Below are 21,330 nucleotides of genomic sequence, written 5' to 3'. Positions count from 1 at the left end.
GCTTTCAAAAAGGGCGTCTCCAAGTTCTCAAAGATTGTGTTGTTGTTCTCCATTCTCCCTTAAATTTGATGTTTGAGTACCTTCCATGCACTTGTACAAGACAGAAGCAGAAGCAACAAAACAGGTTTCACATCGAACAATCGACACAAAACTCTATATCTTCCAGTAAAGGGCCCACAACTTTACTCCAATGAGTATTCCACAGAACTTTGAGGAAATGAACCAGACTAACCCATTGCACCATTGACAAAGCTGGGGTGGGTCAGACATTTACACCAAATGAAAGAGTTGTCTTTGACCATGCAAAAAGAGACCAAAAGGAATGAAAACCCCATCAAAATACACCTACAAAATAAACGGTATGAGATAGGGGTACCTTTAAGCTTTGATATCAGAAAAGAGATCAAGAAAAGTTGTTGCTGAAGTAAAGTTTTCAGAGTTCTTATGGTACTGCAGCAAGATCTATTGAGAAAAGCCCAAACAATACGATCTTGCCTGGCCCAAAGCTTCAAACAAAAATTAAAGGAGGCTCTGCTCTGTTTTTTTCCCTCCCATTAGATGGTCTCTCATCTGATATATTTATTTAAGTATCCACATATAGAGGCAACTTTTAGTCAGACCAAAGGACAAGTACAGTTGAACACCACATTTTCTCTCTGGGGTGAAGTGGAAAATAGTTTGAAATAGGGGGAGTTCACAATGACTGAAGGGAAAATGGGTGATTCCAGAAAATATCCATATCTATACTATGGATGGTTTTTTGGAATTCTATTGGCAAGAGGGGTTCTTTGAACCCAAAATCCAAAGGCATGGGGTGGTACTCACAATGAAAATTCCCAGGGAATGGGGGCAAGGGTTTCTAGAGGGGACAGACAAGTGTGCAAATGCACAAACAAACTGACGACCACAGAAGGCAAGATACAAGACAAGCATCAATCAATCATGTGTTCACTTTAGTTTACAGAAGAAAACTGATAAAGTCTGAGTTGTACATTAGGCTCCAGATCCTTAAAGTGGACAAATTTCTTGTTGGCAATTGGTGAAGCTAAAGTACAGGTCCCAGGTCACAAAATACAATAATTTTCTTTCAGTTCTTAACATGATCATTGTTGAAAACAAAGAATAATGACAGGCCTACACAGACTCTCCTCATGCATTGTGGTTGTGACACATCAGTTAGCCTTCAATTAGATGAGCATATCTTTAAGAGATTTGGCTCTCTTCCACTATATAATTTGGAGGTTCCATATAGATCGTTTTCACTGTCACACAATATTAAAAAATTAACCGAAAACCATCCCGTAGAAAAAGCTAAGAAATTGTAATGTTATAGAAGATAACTAAATAAGACACTTCTCCAAGTTCTATCCCTGAGTGTTTCCCAAAACTTCAAATATTTGTCAAAATGTTTTGCAGAAATTTATGGAGCCTAGTATGAAAACACCATGTTGGTGTAGATCCATGCTAAACCAATATGGCGGCTGGAAAATAGTGTAAACATCTGGAACTTACTTTGGCTATCTAGGCGACTGATTATCAGCACTGAACAAACAAGCATTTACATAGATTACCCACTTTTCCTAATGCTCTAACTTCTAAAAAGGCTCAAAATCATGAGATAAGTATACATATTTCAACAAACTTGTGTCACAAACCTCCATAACCCTTAACTTCAAAATGCTGTAGTTTCCAAGTGAAGCATGCTATAGAGCTATAAAATTGTAAACAGATGTAAATATACCGCCTCCTATGCTAACTTATGCTAATTAGAGAAAAAATAAGTTTTATGCATATCTTTGCTTTTAGATTCAAGATACACGGACCAAACTTTATACGAAGCTTGCTCTTGACAACATCCAACATATGACTTAAATTGGTTACCATGGCAAGCAGCAATGACATCAGGATTAACTGCCTGCTATTTTGGTGGCAGCTATCTTGGATCTGCCATCTTGGATTTTCGAACTCTCATACCTCTAAAGCAAAAAAGTGCATTTTTAATAAACTTTAACTAACAAATGATTACATGCACTGCTCAAGTTGATGAGTTTCTTTTCAGGGTTTGAAATTGCAGAAACACGCCTAGAGTTTGGAGTCTTATGGCTGACATTTTTTTCACTTAGGCCTGGTTTAGATATTCAATGTTACCGGCGAATCAAACACCAATTTGAGTTGCCTTGAACCGAAAAATGCAGCATTTGATTTAGACATCGCATTTTACATGTGCCAAACTGAATTTATGAGCGCAGGAATACAGTGATGGGCATAATAAAGATTAGTTTTTTTCCTCCCAGTGACAAGTTTGTAATGGATATTATTTGGGCAAGGCTAATGCAGAGAATGGTGCACATCTGGATAAAGTGAAACACTTTATTCGTATCTTTGATTTGTTTAGAGAGGTCCTCCACGAGTGCAGTCTAGAGATGGTTAACATCTATGACGACATCCACTCCTGGTACTCTGAAAAGATCAAACCACAAGAGCATGAAGAACAAGGACTTGACGATCTTGGACGATTTATGATAGAGTACCTCAAGCAAGTGGACAACCTGTTACAGCTCACCCATGCTTGGACTGGGAAAGCTACCTGGCAGCATTGGAATGCCTCATAAAGTACTTGTTTGCACACGATCTCCTCAACTATGCTCAGCTAATGCCAGTCCACCTCGCGCAGATGAACGCACTCAAGTATGAGGACCTTATGACATGGCAGGCATTGAAGTCCACGGATTTTGTTATAGCGAAGTCAGAGATCTCGTTCCCGAGGTTGTTCAGAGATCACACGCTAGAGCAGGAGATCAAAGTATTAAAGCATCACAGTTTTGTGGTCGGGTTAAGTTGAGACAAAGCCATCCTAGACCGCTTTCTTATCATGTCACCACATCTTGCCTGTATGATAAAGCAGTATCTCAACAGCTTTCCTAAAGTATCCAAGGCTTCTGAGCAGAACAAGAACTATCAGCTCTCTGGGGATGTTGCTGTAAGAATCCGAGAAAATGCCATGAAACTCCGCCAGTCGATAGAGCTGCACTGTAAAGGCAACCCATTTACAGTTGAGTCTCCCTTGAAGAGTGTGGTGTTGTCGGCTCTTGTGCCAGAAAAAGCAAAGGAAGATATCCTTTGCTCCGCAGAGAAAGGCCAAAAGCATATTGAAGAATTCGCCGAAGACAGACTGTTGCTATCTTCTAAGCACTCCTTATGGGACGCTATGAAAAAGCTGAAACTGAAGACCTTCTCAAAAACTAAAGTTCGTGTAGGGGACAAAGTCATCAAACTATGCAAGGAATGGGGGTTTCTCATAATCCAAGGAAGTAGGCCAGACCTTGTGCCAAGATTCAAGGAAACCATCGGAGGGTATGAGATTGCAGTGGTTCCACATTCCTTATGCACTGTCAATGGATCTCTTTATATTCCAACTGACAAAGCCAGCTGCATAATGCATTTGATAGATGAGGCCAGCTCACAGCCACAATGAGAACCACCACCAGCAACAGGAAATCTACATTGAATACTTGTTACTGATGCCATGGGCTTTGTTCAAGGTAACTATAACAACAACAATGACAACAACAATGATAATAACAATAATAATAATGACAATGATAATGATAATGATAATGATAATGATAATGATAATGATAATGATAATGACAATGATAATGATAATGACAATGATAATGATAATAATAGTATGCTGGACAAAACTGTTCTGGATCGGCATTTTACAACAAAAAAATAAAACAAAAAAAGTGACACATATAATGTTGTGACTGTCTTAAAATTTACTAAATTCCACACATGGAAACTTGTGTTTCTGTGGATCAAGCAAGAAAGGCTTGTGTTACACCTTGTCCAAATTTGGCAACCGAGTCACAAAACTTTGCAAAATCACGTGATTTCTGAGAAAAAAGAGTCACATTTAAAGTGTTGTTGTGCGAAGAAACTCTTTATGTGCTGGTGGATTTTTTTGTCAAGATTTTGACAAGAAAGCATGAGAAAGACTTGCAACTGATTTGGGGGAAATATGATACTGTCTTCAGAAAGTACTCTTCTTTGAAGTCTTTAACCTGTTCTTTCCACAAGATCGACCTGTTTTGAAGATGGCTGCCTTTAATTTGCGCTTCGCACAAGCCACAAGTGCATAAAAGACTGCTGTGTTAAAGCATTGTCGGCTGAGAACCTCAGACACTGCTATTTGTGCTTTCAGAAACATTTCCGGACCTGTTTCTGGGCTCATCTGCCAGGAGCTTCCCATTTTCTCGCATTTTTCTTGCATAACAGCTTGACATAATTTTGTTAGGTTTGCCTTGTGGCCCTTCAATGGTAGTATCACAACTTGAATCTTCGATTCCCTAAACTGCTGATGTATCGCAGGATTATCATACTGTTTAGATGAATTATTGCTCCATCCTCATGCTATCTCGTCGAATTCATGTAAAAAATCCACAAACACGTAACCATTCTCTTTGCACAACAACACTGGTCTAACACTACGATGCTGATATAAACCATGACTTTGCTTTTCTCCGAAATGGCGCAATTTTCTGTACTTTTGTGATTCAGCCCGCAAATTTAGATAAGCCATAACACAAGTCTTCCTTGCATGGTCTATATAAAAAATTAATAACTTTCCATGCGTGGAATTTAATAAGGTTTAAGACAATCAAAATATTATTTGCATTGCTTTGCTTGTTTTAATTTTTTGTTGTAAAACCTTGATGCAGAACAGTTTTGTCCAGCATACTTATAATAACAATAACCATAATCATAATGATAATCATAATCAAAAAAAATCATAATCATAATCATAATCATAATAGGATTTTGTATAAAATTTGGTATTTATGATTTGTATACAGGTCTGAAAAAAAGCGCTATCCTGAAGATTTCTGACCTCCAAGAATCATTCACCAAGCGTATTGAGCGAATGGTGTCTGGTTTTGATGAAGACCGAGTAGCATTTGATTGCTACTTGGAAAGCTCCTTGAAGAACAAGACATGCCTAAAAAGATCCACAACATCTGTCAAGTTCCAGATACATCCAGAAATGGGGCTCACCATGTCCGTGATCCACCAAGAACCTTCTGTCATTATCAAAGTCCAAAAGCATGCTGGTCACTTTGTTCGCCAATGGAATTATTAGCGCACTTCTCCAGCAACACAGCCATCAAGCTGGTTTTGTTTTATGATAACAAAATCAAACATCTCGCCTGTGAAGGAGAACACACCCACGAAGAAGAGGACACGCTTATCCCTAACCAAGTGTTGCATTCCCTAAATGAGCATTTGCCGCACAAGATTTGTGTATCCTTGCCAGACACTGACGTGCTAGTCCTGCTGCTCGACTTGGTTTCCAGGGGACATCATGGAAGCCTGAATAGGCTGATGTTTTTGACAGGAAAGGACCTAAACTACAGAGAGATTGATGTTATTCAGAGAGTCTGAGCGATTGGAATACACAAGTGACAAGGTCTAATTGGATTACACCACTCACCTGAGCCGACTGGGGAGGGAAGTTTGTTGGCATCACTAAGAAGACCTGGGTGAAAGCTTACATGGCATTCGATGATGATCAACCCGTGATCAACTGTTTCAAAGAGCCTGGAGTGGGTTTTATCCAAAACCAATTGGCCAATGGAGAACTGCCGACTCAACTAAAAACCTAGAGAAATTTGTCTGCCAAGTGTACTGCAAAGCGTGACCTACCACCCTTCCTCAACTTCCATGGAAGCTCTTTTGATCCAGGAACTTGGAACAGGGCTCCACACTATCTTTTCAACTTACTAGCCTAGTGACTAGTAATAACTTAGATGTTACTAGCCAAAACCTTTTTTACTAGCTAAGTGTTTTGTTTGGCTACCTTATTACTTGAAATTTTTGCGACACGTTTATTTCGTGATTTGGGGGTGCGCATATTTCGTGACACTTAAGTTTGGCGATTTTACAAAAATTTTGTATTTTGAATCACTCTATCTTTGCGTTTTTGAGTGACACAAAATTTATTTCCTTGGCAATGTTACTTAAACATGTCTTTGAATTTAGTAAACTGACTTTATCAAAGGTACAATAATGTCAAAAGTAACAAAAACGCAATGGCAGTACTATATGTCAACAATAACATAATGTGCTATGTTCCTGACACTTACTTATTCATGTTACTTTAATTTGGTGATTTTTTTTAAATTGCAAAATTCGCAAAATTAACGTGTTGCAAAAATTTCAGGTAGGTCTAATAACAGCAGAATTACTAGCAAGACTTGAAAGCACAACACAAGCGACTCTCTTTAATACATAATGTTGGTAATTATACTGTACTTAAACTAGTTTCAAAAAAGTTCCAGTTCCCGAAAAGACTTTCAGGACTGTTTTTTTTATGTGAGACTTCCTTGGAAAAACATCGAGACCCCCAAGATGTCACTGTAAAAACTGTTGAGACTTTTTCACTGACAGGCACCATAGAAATGTTTCAAAAGCAAAACAACTATCTGAACAGTACTGGAAACTGTTGTTGGTGAAATTCAACAGCTAAAAACTGTAGATTTAAACGTCGAAGGAAATAAATCTTTGTCATCTAATTATTTCTGTAGAGGTAAATTTGTAAGTATGCATACAACGACAAATCACTCATATATTGTTACGCTAAATGAAATGTTATCCCTTTACAGTTCCGCTGTATTTTGTGCATGAAAAAAATTTTCTAACAAAAAAAAGCATTGATGTGTGCTTTCAGAAAATGCTGTCTTGTTTGTCAAATATTTCTTTCAACAAAATTAACATGTTCAGTTCCCCGTTTACGTACCACCCAGTGAAAAGTAAACAAAGTTAAATTTGCATACATGCTGAACACCACATGCCCAGTACCATGATAATTATGTCCACAACGAAATTCTGAGCTTGTTTCCAAGAAAAGTGTAAATTTTGTGTCTGTCTTTCTAGAAGAAGACAGAAACTAGTTCAGCCAATTTCATTTTGTTGGCTAGCCAAAGTGGATGGTGGAAATCGAAAACCTACTTGCCAAAACTAAATTTCTACTAGTCTGTGGCTAGTTGGCTACCATTAGTGTCGAGCCCTGTTGGAAGGTGAGATACTGTATCCAACACGTGCTTTGCATGTGTGAAGCCTCCTATGAAGGAAAAACAAGGGGCATTATAATACGTGCTCGAGCTTGTTGGCATGAACATGGTGAGAAGAGTACAAAGTATTTTTTGAACCTGGAGAAAAGAAACCATGTTAAGAAAAACATACGAAAGCTGTACATAAATGAAACAATTTATACAGATCCATCCAATATATTGAAAGAACTGGAACGTTTCTATTGTAAGTTATATGCAAGTCGCCATGATGTTCCCAGAATTGATCAAAAACAGATCTTCCATTTTTAGGTGATTTAAATGTACCAAACTCTCCGAGGAACAGAAAATTAAGTGTGAGGGTAAAATTTCGTCAAAGGAATGTTTTGATCTTCTAGATAACTTTCATAATGACAAAACTCCAGGGAATGATGGTATTCCTATTGAATTTTATAAAAAATTTTGGCCTCTAATTAGTGATAGTTTTATTAGGTGTGCAAATGAATGTTTCGAAAAAGGTGAGATGTCCTGCTCCCAAAAACAAGCTGTTATCACTCTCATTGAAAAAAAAAGGAAAGGATTGCTCATATCTTGAAAATTGGCATCCAATTTCCCTTGTCATTGTTGATACAAAAATCATGTCCAAAGTAATTGCTTCAAGAATTAGAAGTGTGTTACCTAATATTATTCATCATAATCAGACAGGTTAGGTTGAGGAGCGCTTTATAGGTGAAACAATTTGATTTATCTATGACATAATGGATTATACTGTCGAAGAAAACATTCCAGGTCTACTGATTTTCATTGATTTTGAAAAAGCTTTTGATAGTGTAGAGTGGGATTTCCTTTTTAAATGTCTTGAAGCTTTTAATTTTGGCTCAGACTTCCTACACTGGATTAAAACTTTTTATAAAAAATGTTCACAGTTACACAATGAATAATGGTACTGCTTCAAATTATTTTTCACTCAAATGTGCTGTTCAGCAGGGGAATCCACTCTCCCCTTATCTCTTTATAGTAGTGGTGGAAACTCTAGCAATTGCGATTCGTCAAAATCAAGGAATAAGAGGAATAAGTATCAAGAACGAGGAAACAAAGATCTTGCAATACACAGATGATACAACTGCAGTGTTATCAGATATTAACTCAGCCGAACAACTGTTTGAGTTGTTGAGTTTTTTTAAGGACATTTCAGGTCTTAAAATTAACTGCAAAAAAATGGAAGGTATGTGGATTGGGTCGACCAAAGAGAATAAAGCAAAACCTCTTGGAATCAGATGGCCTAATGAGCCGATAAAAGCCCTTGTTATACGTATGATGTAAAACTGCTCAGAGGAAAGAACTTTATTGAAAGACTGGATAACATTAAAAAACTTAATATATAGATTTAGGCCAGCCTAAAAGCGTAGCTCCTGGGCCTGGTTGTTCAGAGGCAAATAACCCAGAAAAAAGTAGAATTTTGATTTGAGTTTTGTAACTTTGCGGCGAGGTTTTCTGTATATTGTTTGGCCTTCCGTTTTGAGTTTTAATAATCACCATATACACAAAACAAAGCAGCAAAAAAACATTTGTATAGAAGAAAAAGTTATAATTTGGTTAATCTTTAATCCTGGGTTAGCGTTAACCGGCTTCCGAACAATCCTGCCCTGTTTTCAACAAGTTAACCTGAGATGAGCCCGCAATCCAATCGAAAACCAGCACTTGGTCAGCGGTCAATTTCAAAAAACACGTGACTTCGATGAGCTGTAAACTTGAGCCTGCGATATGGTCACGTGATACTGGTCAGCGGATACCTTGTTTTGACAGATGTCAATTGATCATAACATGGATGTCCAATATCAAAGAAGTACACGGTAAACCAAGGCTGCATGTCTCTGTCAACCTATTATTTGGAGTATGGCCACCATGTTGCACGACTCCATCATCGTTGTCGTCGTCATCAACGTCGCCACTGTTGTGCGTACGCACCCACGAGCAATACCGCTAGCCATGATAACCATGAGAAAATCAACTCATGGGTTTCCTTTTCTTTCCTATATGAGTATCAGGCTCCGCTTGGCACCCTTTGGGCCGTTGGAGCTCCGCTCTCAATATTTGGTCCTCAAGAGGTTTATCCATCAAATCCTTTCTAATCCCCAAATTTGTTTATATCTGTGCCCTACTACCAACACCAAATGAACTGTTCAAACAGTTATTAACAATCAATTACTCCTCAAATTCTTATTGAAAGGCACAGACAAAGTAAGGCATTTGTTGGTAATAAATGAATATGAGGAAGGTGGCTTGAAAATGATTGATTTAGAGACTATGGTTAAATCTTTAAGACTAGCATGGCTGAAACGAATATTTAATGGAAATGATGGGACATGGAAGAGGTACTTAAAACACCAATTAAAACCCATAGGAGGGCTTTTCTTTAAACATCATAATTATGATGTTAATGACCACACAATTTCTTCCCAATTTTATCGCGAACTCTTGTTGTGGTGGTCACAGTTCTGTGGAACATTTGCTTCAGAAAGCAATTAATTAATAATAAAGAAATACAAATAGATAAAAACCAGTATATTTTAAAAAATATTATGAATCTGGAATTGTCTATGTAAATGGTCTCTTATTTAATCTAAGCAGTAACGACTCTTTCAGCTATTTTGCAAAAAAAGCTAGTAAAATCAACATTCTTCAATGGGCAGGCCTGCGACACTCTATACCTGACTTTTTAAAAGGCAGTTACACATCCCCGCCATTAACCTCTCCTTCATTTCCAATTCATAACAACATCTTTGATGTGTGAAAAAGAAATCGAAAGATTATCATTCGCTACTTGTCACAGAAAAGGCACAGCCTCCTAACATTATCCATGTATGGAAAAACGATTTTAACCTTTCGGGTGATCATTTGAGAGAGTTTTTTCTGTTACCTCATTCTGTTGCGCTTGAATCTTGTGTTAAGGCTTTCCAGTATAAAGTGCTTAACAACATACTCCATACAAATAAAAAATTATTCAAAATTGGTTACAGAACAGACAATGTCTGTACTTTTTGTGAGGCCGAACCAGAAACTTTGTACCATATCCTTTTCCAGTGCCCTTACTCAAGGTGATTTTGGAATGATTTTGAATCTTATTGGTGCCTTTTATCAAATCAACAGTTTCGTCTTTCATTTCAGAATGTTATATTTCATACAATGTCTAAGCAATGCCCTTCAACAAAATTACTAAATTACTTTATTATTGTTGGAAAGCTGTTTTTGTGGGTCTGCAGAAGAAACCAAATACATCCTAAAATTAAAGGTTATCAAAAGAAAATACAAAAAACTGAACGTAAAATAAATAAGAAGAATTATTTTGTAAAAAAATGGGTAGTTAGCCCTGGCCAGAAATCAAATCAATATGTTGAGAGATTAATTACATAATATAGTAACCAAAGAAATAATTTAGATTGTTCGCTCTCTGTAATTACGAAGTCATTCATTCATTCATTTATTTTTTTGTCAGTGTCCTTTGTTCTTGTTTTTTTCTCGTGTAGTTTCCTTTTTTGTCACTTGTAGTATAACGTCCTGAATGGAAATAAAAATGTGAAAAAAAACCGCGTGCTTCCTTACTCCCACACATCATGCGCACAAACTTCATGGCCATGCGCGACAAACCCTATACCGCCCAGATCTTCCTCCCATTAAAGAGAATGGCTGGAGCAAACACCAAGGAGCATACACTTTTGTTATGTGCCTGTCTTTCCCTGCCCTAAAGCTGTTACTGAGCTTACCAAATGCGGCTGTAAGTCAGACTACAAGGGACGCTGCAGCTCTTTCAAGAACAGCATTCCATGCTCTTGGTAAATGCTTTGGAAAAAAACTGTAGAAATCCATTCACAGATGACACATGAGTTGATGACAAGGAAGAAGACGATGATGCTCTTAGTGCACAAGAACTTTAGTCACATTTTATGCAAGGACACTTTCAACGGAACTGTACATTAGAATTATACATAACAGAAAGAAGAATAACACATGCGTTGTTACTGATGAGAAAACTGAAAGAGTACATGCATTTAACAAAAAAGGAAAATAAAGAACGTTCTGCACTTAACTGGACATTGCTCGTAATTGAAATAATTCGTTAGTTAAAGATTACTAAAAATGCACTGTTTAGCTTTAGAAAAATGAGAGTTCGGAAATCCAAGATGATGGATCTAAGATGGCCACCACCAAAATAGCATGTAGCTGATCCTGACGTCATCACTAGTAGCCATGGTAACCAATTTAAGCCATACAACGTATGTCATCAGGAGCAAGCTTCATACTAAGTTTAGTCTGTGTATCTTGATTCTAAGAGCAATGATATTTGCAAAACTTATTTTTCGCATCCAATTAGCATAATCTCCATAAATTAAATCCTTAAGTAGTCAGAAGCAATGGAAGATGAGGTAGAAAATTTGAACTCCATCGGATTCTTATTATTTGGTCCAACATTAGTGCAAAACAGCGAAAAAAATCAATTTTGGCACAGAAGTCCTACGGGATTACACACCGTACCACACTAATACCGTAGATAAGAAAGTCCATTTTAAACTTGTCCACAGTGTTCCATAGCGAAAACCTTTGATTCAGATCGTCCTTCTTGCAACCCAAAGGATGGTATCATTGCTTCTAAGTCATTAGCACCCTCTTAACCATCGGTCAAGTCTTCTTGATGCTTATTCCTTACCATTTCAGTCTCTTGAGAGGTGTGTTTTGGTTCTAAGTACAGACGTTTGCCGTCCAGAAGAAAACCATGACACACAATGCCATCTTCCTTTCCCCTACCCCCTAGAATATGCAAGGGACCAAAACACAATAGCTAGGTACCAAAGAAATCTCTGGGGAGTGGGTAAGAGGCAATTTCTTGGTATTGTCAAAGGGCCACTTGCCTCACCTACCCTGCAAGGGAGTTCATATAAACCCCAGCTATCCCTACACAAAGTTAACGGAGTTAACAATGAAAAGTCTAACAGATTCTGTTACAGTCTTTTAGTATGTTGTCTTATTATATGGCTAGCTCCTTGAGCAGGCAAGATGAATCAAATCCTGCACTGTGATTGGCTACCTGAGTGGGCAAGATGGAGCTATCTTGCCCGCTCGGGACTACGTGCTGTGTCCTGCAAGAAAAATTTCCCCGAAATCCATATACTAAATCCTTTATTGACCAAGCCTGTTCGGTCAAGATGGCTGCATATTGGCGTTGCTCTTTTTTTGCGAGTTCATGGACCTCAACTCCGTCTCAGTTTATAAACATGCAAAAAAAGAACTTGGCCAATATCCAGCTATATATTGTGTCCAGCTGACAAAAATATTGACATCTGAAGGCCATGTTTTCAATCAGGAACTAGCATATCCTATGGACTTTCATCCTTCAGACTTCACACTAAAAAAACCGGCAATTTTGCCATTTTTGGGGGAAATGATGAGTGGTAGCCTATACATTAGCAGCAACAGAAACACTGACTACTTATAAGTGTTGCCTTTCTAAAACTGGTAATTTTGCAGGAAAATTTGAGCAACTCATTTGGACTATTGTACGTGTTTGCTATTTGCTTGACCAAAAGGTTCTTTTTAAGAGATCATTTGCTCTGTTAACAACAATGCACTCAAGAGATGTACCAACGGTAAAGCTTTTAACATCGTGGCCACTGCAGAGTTTTTCGCAACATTAATCTAAGAACGCCTGGTAGTTTTGGGATGTTGTTTACTCGTTCCAGCGATGATAGTTCACAATAAATTTGTAAATATACTAACCCGAAGTAAACAGCCCATTCAGCCAAGATAAGTTTCAAATATGTTGTACCGACATGTATTTGGTGAGATTTCTAGCGAATTTTGAGGTACTTTGTGTGTTTTTGTGAATTTTAACCCATCGACTCCTGTGCCACCTGTAACTGGCTGTGACGAGCATTGGCCTTTGTTCCAAATCTGATGTCATCACCTTTGACCAAAATTGGCATCATCTATGCTTATCTTCTGCAGGAGGAAAAGATCTTTCTGATGACACCCAGATCAGAGTGATTGGCTCAATGGAACATGAAATATGCAGGAAAATGCTCAAAAAGTTCATTGAAAAACTCAGAGCAAAATTTCCTGCGACTACATGTGGCTACTCCACAGTAGAAATTGCCCATCTTGATGATGCTTTCTCAGAATTTTTTGAACTGCAAGCAAGCCCAGTAGAAGGTCAATCACTGCAGCAAAAAGATAAAAAAAGGAGAAAAGGGAAAGGTGAGAAAAAATTTAAAAATTCGAAAAGTCTAAGGACGTAAGTCACCTTCTTGTCCAAAAACCATCTCAAAATTCTTATTTCTGCACATGCCCAAGCAAAAATGTCGTAAAACGCAATGCTAGTGGACAGAAAGGCATGCTGTCTTGTTGCAAATGCCTTCTCGAGTAGATTGGAGCTAATTTGGCCCATATCCAGCCTGAAAATCTCCCAAAATGCATTTTTGGCAAAAAGCTCAGGGAGTCAATGGGTTAAAGGATTTCCAGATTTTCTCGAAATTTACCACTCTTTGACCCTGCAAAATTTCAGAAACCCTGTTTAGCCCTGCTGCCCAGCAATATATATTCATAAAGAAACCGCTGTAATGGCATCTGATTGATTGAATATCGTTTGTAATATCGAAGGTAAATTAGGCAGGATTTGCCCACACATGTTCTTACTTCCACAGTAATTAGCACACAAAACAATTGACATTTTCATTCCTTCACTAATTTAGTGGAAAACTAGTCTCAAAATTGCGACTGAAGAGGAAGAAGTTTTAGTCGTGAATGTGTTCGTATCATTCGCAATTTAAAGCCCTGTAGGCAGTTGTTTAACTGAAAATTATACGCAAAATCTTCTGGCAAGATGTAAAAGCATAAAATCTTTTTCATTGGAAGTTGTGAGCAGTCAAACAAGGAATTCCAGAGGGTTGAAGTAAAAACTGGAAATCCGGAAGGGAGGAGGGTTAAAAAAATATGGAATTGGAGGGCATGGGGGTAGTAGAGAATTAATTTTTTTTAGCAGAGCTCCTGTGCACCAAAGGTACATGAGTGGAGCCCATACCTTAAAAAATTTGGTAATCCACTGATCTAAAAAATTTGCTTGTCGCGTGACGGTCCATACATACATACGCCCATCCACACGCCAATACCTTGAAAAATAAGAAAGTAGCACAATTACCATAACAACTATATCTTTGATTTTGGGTATCCATGTTATGGTTAATTGATAGCTGTCAAAACAAGCTATCCGCTGACCAGTATCAAGTGACCATATCGCAGGCTCAGGTTTAGAGCTCATTGAAATTGCGTGTTTTTTGAAGTTGACCGCTGACCAGAGACTGGTTTTTCAATTGGATCAATGGCTCAAGCCAGGTTATTACTTTAGGGCATAAGTAGGCAGTACATGCAAAGGCAAAATTTCGGCGCAAATTTATCCCTGGCACGTTTTTGACTTTTCTTCTGATATATAACTTGCACAATTGTCTCGTTAGTTTGTTAAGATTTAACTGGAAAAAATAGTGAAACTACATATTGAACAATAACATGCTCACAATTGATCAGTTTTTGAGTTTCTGATCCAAGAAAAACAAATCCTCTTTTTTCTTTATGGTTAGTTATTGCAATCAGGAGCTCCGCTTTTAGGCTTGGCTAAATCTATATATTATAATTGAACAGAGCATTAAATTTTTGGAATTTCTGAAGGCTAGAGGGGTTCAAATGTTCATGCCACTTATGGTATGGTATGGATATTTCCTGGAATCACCCAGTCCAAGAAAGAATGGTTTTGAGTTCAAAATAATGAGGAATCCTAAATAAGTGGGGTTGAACTGTATGAGTAGGGCAGTATTGTAGATCTGTAAGTTACAAAGATGGGGTGAATACATGTGGAAAATGGGAACTAGATGGAACTAGAACATGATCTTTCTTTATCAAACCAAAGTTGGTGTGAGCGTAGTGTAAATGAGGTCATAAGAGCCCAACTTTTAACTCTTTTGAAAATCTCGAATTAAATCTTAATAAATAGTCAAAATGAATGACTGAGTGCCTAGGAGAGACTGGGCACTAGTAGGTTTGATGTCACTTTTCTCAAAATCCACCCATATGACCCCACCTCAAAATTTCAGAAATTAGAAATAAGCTCTGTTTCATTAAACACTCATGCAAAGTAAAATCAAAATATGTAAAGCAGACTTTTCATAAACAAAGAAAATGTGAACTTTTGTGTATTTCAAAAAAAGCTCAAAATCTCTCACAGATTTTTTTTAAATTTTGGCTTTGAACTTGATTCACTCCTAAAACTCAACTGTGAAAGTTTCATCATAGGTTGTACGGTAGGTTTTTGAGAAATCTTGGATCAAAGACAGGTGTTTATAAACTTGTGTGGGAATTGAATTGCATATGCTTTATATTTAAGCAGGTGCTTATGTGACGTGATGTGTAGCGTGCGAGAAAGAAAGAGTAAATAAGACTCTTTCACCACTTCTTTGTTTTTTTTTGTCATATTTTATGGTTCTAGGCTTAAACAGGTGTTTGAAAGCAGTTTAAAACTATCACTACATATACCAAAGTGGTTTAATATGTTTCAAGTACTGAGGTTCTTTTGGTTTCTTCTTAGGGTTTCTTGCATCATTTTTGCATGCAAGGTTAATACTGACTTCTGGCAGGCAATTGTAGCATGCACTTCAGAGTCTAGGAGAAACTGTAGTAAAGCCACCTTAAATGCTAATTCACTGTTGCTTGTGCAGGTCATACTCTGCTCTGTGTGAACTTCACAAGTGCTCACTGAGTGACCCCATTGCACGACCAAATACTTGCTTCCCCTGATAAGCAAAGTAGCTGTTTCCCAGTACCAATTCCAGCAAGTATATAATTTGTCTCAGTGAAAGCAGTTGCCTCTTCCATACATCAGACTGTTGGAGTTTTGTTTTTACAATGTAAATTCCAACTTTACAGGAAAGAAAGTGAAAAGTAGCACAACATCAAAGGATCATCGTCAGATATCTGTTGGCTGAGCACTTTTTTATTTTTAAGATTGACCGAATGCTTATAGCTTATACTTCCTTGATTTCACAAATGTCACAACTAACTGAAATTCATGAAGGGCAAATGTTCCATAATGTTCCCAAATGTACATCACACCTTAGAATTTAATCATTTACAAATACTCAAACTGTATGCTTTACACAAGTCATACTAATTACTATAGCCAAAGCAAAACTATAATACAATGTGACTGACAATTATTTGAAGATCATTTTGGTTGTGATCATGCTTTAAATTTAGAAATGTCTGACCTTGTTTGTTGCCAACAGAGATAGAATACAGGCCACATGTCCACCTATGGTACGTGTGGGTCTCAACTCTATGGTGCCAGGTGTGAATGCCTCTGTTGTTTCTTCAGTTGGGCTTTTGCTGGTCATAGGATCAATGAATGTGTGCTGTTCTCCATTGATGAGCTGTTTGCAGAAATGAGCACAATCTCTGTAGAACGTAACCAGTTTGAAACCATTCATGAATAACCGATGGTACCTAAGGGAAAATAACAGCAAAAATATTAGTTTTTATACCATGCCTTAGAAAATGCAGCCAATAAGAAATAATAGGAAAGTCTTTGTGTACAGGTCAGTATTACACACAGCCTTCCCATCATGGGCTGTTCATTATGTACGATGTAGTTTTGTATGAATTTTACATGTTGTGTATTTTTCAAGTAAAACACTCTTGTACAGTGTATATAGTCATCAACTTTACTTCACCAATCCTATTCTCTCACTATCACAATCCACACTTATATTACACTTGTAGGTATAGACTCAGGGTTTAAGATTGAAGTTACCAATGAAGTTACTGATTTATTAACTGAGTTCAAGGTTTAATTGTAAGTATAAAATAATTATAGACTATAGTTATAATTATAGACTGTCTTTTACTGTTGCTTTATGACCCAAGCACAAAGCACCATGCCAAAAAGCAAAAGGGACATGGCCAAATGGTACAACATGTTCTGCACAACAATTTTAATACACCACTTTTACATGTTGAGTGCATTTGGCTAGGCCTTTAAAGTACAGACTAAGAAGACCAGGTTGATGAAATGTTTCTTTCATTTCTTGTGGCAGTGGAAAAAAGAAATCATTTCAAGTCAAGTGCATAGTGATGCATGTCAAAGGCAGTCGAGCAAGTGAATTCATACGATTCCAAAAACAGCTGAATAGTTGCTTTGACTGATAAACAAAACCAAAATTCAAATTTAATTTTACGATTATAATTTTACAGTTGTTTACAGTAATTGTTCAAAACAAAGTTCATTATAAGCAGTTTACTTACGTGGAGCTGAGCTGATATGTCATTGATGCAAATGGTAGAGCTCTAGTGAATTGACTGCTTCCAGAACTCTCAAAAGTTTTCTACCAAGATGCAATGAGAGTACAAACTGGTATTATAATCAATTTAATCTCTATCAAAAGAGACAAAATCCACATTTTATTTTATGCATTGTTGAATCAGAGGATAGAAATTGCTCACACAAGAGAAAGCCAAATGACCAATGGTTCAAAATTAAAACGAACTTCTTGAATTACCATGGTCTACCGTATGCCTTGCAGTCCCTCAAAAATAGGTCAATCTTGTCAAAGAAAATGTTACTGCGCCTTTGGAAATTTGCACTGACAAGGATGAGATAATTATCTTTATATCAGCTTTCTTGCAAATTGGCACCAAATTCTTTGTTAAAAGTACATTTGTTATGCCCATTGCTGAAGGAAGAATGAAAGAAGCGAGTCTAAAAGAGGATACTATCATGGTTTGAACCCAGGAGTATCACTCAGTAGTTCATGTTGTGTAATCGTCTGGGTGAGGGTAGTTCTGAAAAGAACTGTTGTTGGTAAATGACATTTTGACAACCTGAGTGGAAATCATCTTCAGTGAATGTTTGTCAGTTGATGGTGTTATAAGTCCGGCCCAATGAAAGTGATTGGTCAGTTTAGTTGTGATAATATTGGCTGAAAGACTCTGACATCTGTTAAGAAGCATTTGTTCTAGGTTAGAGTACCAACATTCCATAGTCAGTTGTTGAAAATAGTTACTGGTAGTACTGTTGGTAAAGCATTGAGCAGAGTCCCAATCAATTATGCAGTTTGTCACTTGATGACGTACAACAATGTGATTGCTGGCATCACCATTTCTTGTTGCTTGTTTGGGTTCAGTCAGTCTCATGTTAAGGTTTCTACCAGTCTCACCGATTTAGCCAGCCTGGCACTCAGAGCATTTGATCTTGTAAACTGCTCCCTGTCTGTTGTCCGGTTCGCCCCTGTCTTAAGTGTTGGTCTGAAAGTGTCGTAACATAGATGTAGGTTTGTGGTTCATTGTTGTTGCGGCTACATGTATGTTGTAGGGGTGTAGGATCCATGAGATGGTCTCGGTATAGTCACTGTAGTAACATGTGTTAGGTTTCTGTTTGTCTCGTCAGCTTCAGTAGGTCAGTAAATGTTTTGTTCAATGAAGTCAGTGTTCTAGTAATTGTTCTGGTGAAAAACACATTTGAGGTATCTATTTTTGTCACATAAGCTTTTGGTGTTAAGTCATGCACTTAGCACCGAAACCTTGATAGTCGTGGGTTTGTGAGAAGCTGGGTCCTAGGATGATTTGTCAAGTAATCTGTTGGTATGCATCAGTTTCTCTACACTGTCGTTTGTAGTTCATTGTTGTTGCAGCTTACCAAACAGTCTAAAAAAGGAAGTTTTAATAAAAAATCTTGAAACAAAAGCAAGTTGGCAGCGATGTAAGGATGGAATGGCTCCACTCAGCAAAATCCTTCCATTATAGTACTTGCCTCACCATAGAAACTGTCAAAACCGGCAAACCATGAAAACAACTGTTTGCTGCTATTCTTTGAAATGCAGCAAATAACAATAGTTTGGAGATCCTGTACTTACAGATCACTTAAGTTATTGCAGCCATCTTGCCTTCAGCATACCACCAGAGTTTGAGCTGATGATATTGGTACTTACAAGAATTCCATAATCCAAGTTACTAATTAACTAGCATGTCACAGTTTGTAACTTATATAAGCTTGAAACCAATCACTACCAATTTGATAGCTACCCACAATATGTACAAATACATTGTTCTTGCAAAATGTCGCGAAGTTCAGCTCAAATTTTTGTGCAAAGTTTTGCGCACGCGAAAAATTGGGAAAACAAAGAATGAAATTTGCGCATTTCGCTTGCATTACTTTTTCACAATACTGTACCATTTTACACATTTTTTTTAACTTTGAAGACATTCAAACCAAAAATTTACTTTTGGGAAATAACTGTGAATCATGCATGACCTAATAATTTCTGTAAAAGAGGTATGACCTAAAATACAAAACATTTAAGCAACTAACAAATCTTATTAGGTTTATGCACTGTAGGTTTTTGTAAAACAGATTATTATCCCTTCAGTTCACCATTACATTTAGGAGCCAGCACTTATTAGGGGCCACAGTAACTACCTTTTTAGTAATCAGATTCCTCTTTTGCATCTCTTTGAATACAGCTTCAAGTTCCTCCTGAAACCACCACCAAAATATAGAAAAATAGTCAATATTTGTTCTGAACAGGGCTGGGTTGTTTGAAAGCCGGTTAACGCTAAGCCAGCACAGCACAGCACAGCACAGCACAGCACAGCACAGCACAGCACAGCACAGCACAGCACAGCACAGCACAGTACAGCACAGCACAGGACAGGACAGGACAGGACAGCACAGAATAGCAAAGCACAGCACAGCACAGCACTGCAAAGCGGGGCAGAGCACAGCAGAGCACTGCACTGCACTGTACTGCACTGCACTGCACTGCACTGCACTGCACAGCACAGCACAGCACAGCACAGCACAGCACTGTACAGCCCAGCACAGTACAGCACAGCACAGCACTGCACAACACAGCATAACACAGCACAGTACAGCACAGCACAGCACAGCACTGCACAGCACAGCATAGCAATGCACTGCACTGCACAGCACTGCACTGCACAGCACAGCACTGCCCAGCACAGCACAGCACAGCTCAGCACTGCACAGCACAGCACAGCAGTGCAAAGGACAGCACAGCACTGCACAGCATTGCACTGCACAGCACAACACAGCACAGCACAGCACTGCACTGCACAGCACAGCACTGCACTGCACAGCACAGCACAGCAGTGCAAAGGACAGCACAGCACAGCACAGCACAGCACAGCACAGCACAACACAGCACAGCACAGCACTTCAAAGCAAAGCAGAGCACAGCAGAGCACAGCAGCACAGCAAATTGAATGTCCTTCTTTGGTTAGTTTGACATACCCGCGTATAAAAGTTGAACATCTGAAATACTCTGTAAGCATCATATGAATCCTGAGGTGTTGTAAAGGCAATCTGTAATGTGGAGTGCACAGTTATGTTACTCCTATGAAACTAGCTAATTCCAGTAGCATATCCACTACTTTTGGGAAGATATTTGTTTACAAACATTGTTTTATAATTTGCTATTTACATGTCCAACCAGATGAAAGAAATGACTCTTTGGAATAAGCATCCTTTAGCCAATCAGAGTGCGTGTTATATCACAGTTATTTTATAATGCTCTTTATTAAAACTGTAACTGTATTTTTTTGGGAGAGAACTACAACAACTATTGAAATGTAAACAACCATTGAAAGTCATGCAGCATACAAATTACATGGCATTTATATCAATTACTCTAATCTCTAACAGCGTTTTCCAAAATAAATTTTGCAAAACAAAAGCCACAGGGAAGTAATTCCTGCTGCTCAGCTTGAGGGATTTGCTTTCAGTGTTGCGATGTCCCTCGATACATGTAACCCACTGAACAACTTCAACACCAAAACTCTGCCAAGCTTGGACCACAGCAGCCGAAAAACATTGTCTTGATGGAAATTTACTTACATCCACACAACTGTATGTAATTAGACACACAATCCGCTGTCTTTTTCGCTTCTAAATATTCCAGTTCAGCCATTTCGCTCTGTAGTACAGATGCCACACATGCTTAATTATAATAGTTTACATGGGCAGGCCCTTGGAATGATCCGGCAGCAAAAAACAGGGGCACCGCATGCCTTGTCGGGGAAAAATTATGATAATTTCTGCCTTAACATCCTATGAAAGTCAAAATATGTGTTTCAAGCTTCGAAAAACAAAAACACTGATATCTTTGAAAAACAGAACAGAGGAAAAACAGGAAGTTGTTATCAACATGTT

The 21,330-nt window shown here is 38.0% G+C and overlaps 2 protein-coding genes and 2 pseudogenes across 5 annotated transcripts in view; 3 read left to right on the top strand and 1 right to left on the bottom strand.

Annotated features, from left to right (window-relative positions):
• Positions 1-21,330, bottom strand: part of LOC145503083 (general transcription factor 3C polypeptide 1-like) — a 280,887-nt gene that overhangs the window by 55,665 nt on the left and 203,892 nt on the right. For all 3 annotated transcript variants that reach the window (XM_081482517.1, XM_081482518.1, XM_081482520.1), the window contains 4 exons: positions 20,413-20,484; positions 19,579-19,635; positions 17,409-17,488; positions 16,376-16,610 (listed from right to left, as the gene is read on the bottom strand). In XM_081482517.1, coding sequence (XP_081338643.1) covers positions 16,376-16,610; positions 17,409-17,488; positions 19,579-19,635; positions 20,413-20,484 — 444 coding nt within the window. The remainder of the gene's footprint in view (positions 1-16,375; positions 16,611-17,408; positions 17,489-19,578; positions 19,636-20,412; positions 20,485-21,330) is intronic.
• LOC145503102 (52 kDa repressor of the inhibitor of the protein kinase-like) overlaps positions 1-21,330 on the top strand; it is a 489,168-nt pseudogene that overhangs the window by 303,294 nt on the left and 164,544 nt on the right. The gene's annotated exons all lie outside the window — the stretch shown is intronic.
• The window catches only part of LOC145503109 (uncharacterized), a 103,972-nt gene that overhangs the window by 52,544 nt on the left and 30,098 nt on the right, over positions 1-21,330 (top strand). The window lies entirely within an intron of this gene.
• LOC145503332 (uncharacterized) lies at positions 4,796-9,591 on the top strand (annotated as a pseudogene).

Source organism: Orbicella franksi, chromosome 11 (genome assembly GCF_964199315.1).
Source record: "Orbicella franksi chromosome 11, jaOrbFran1.1, whole genome shotgun sequence".
In the NCBI taxonomy this organism is placed as follows: domain Eukaryota; kingdom Metazoa; phylum Cnidaria; class Anthozoa; order Scleractinia; family Merulinidae; genus Orbicella; species Orbicella franksi.
This window is presented reverse-complemented; position numbering and strand designations above follow the sequence as displayed.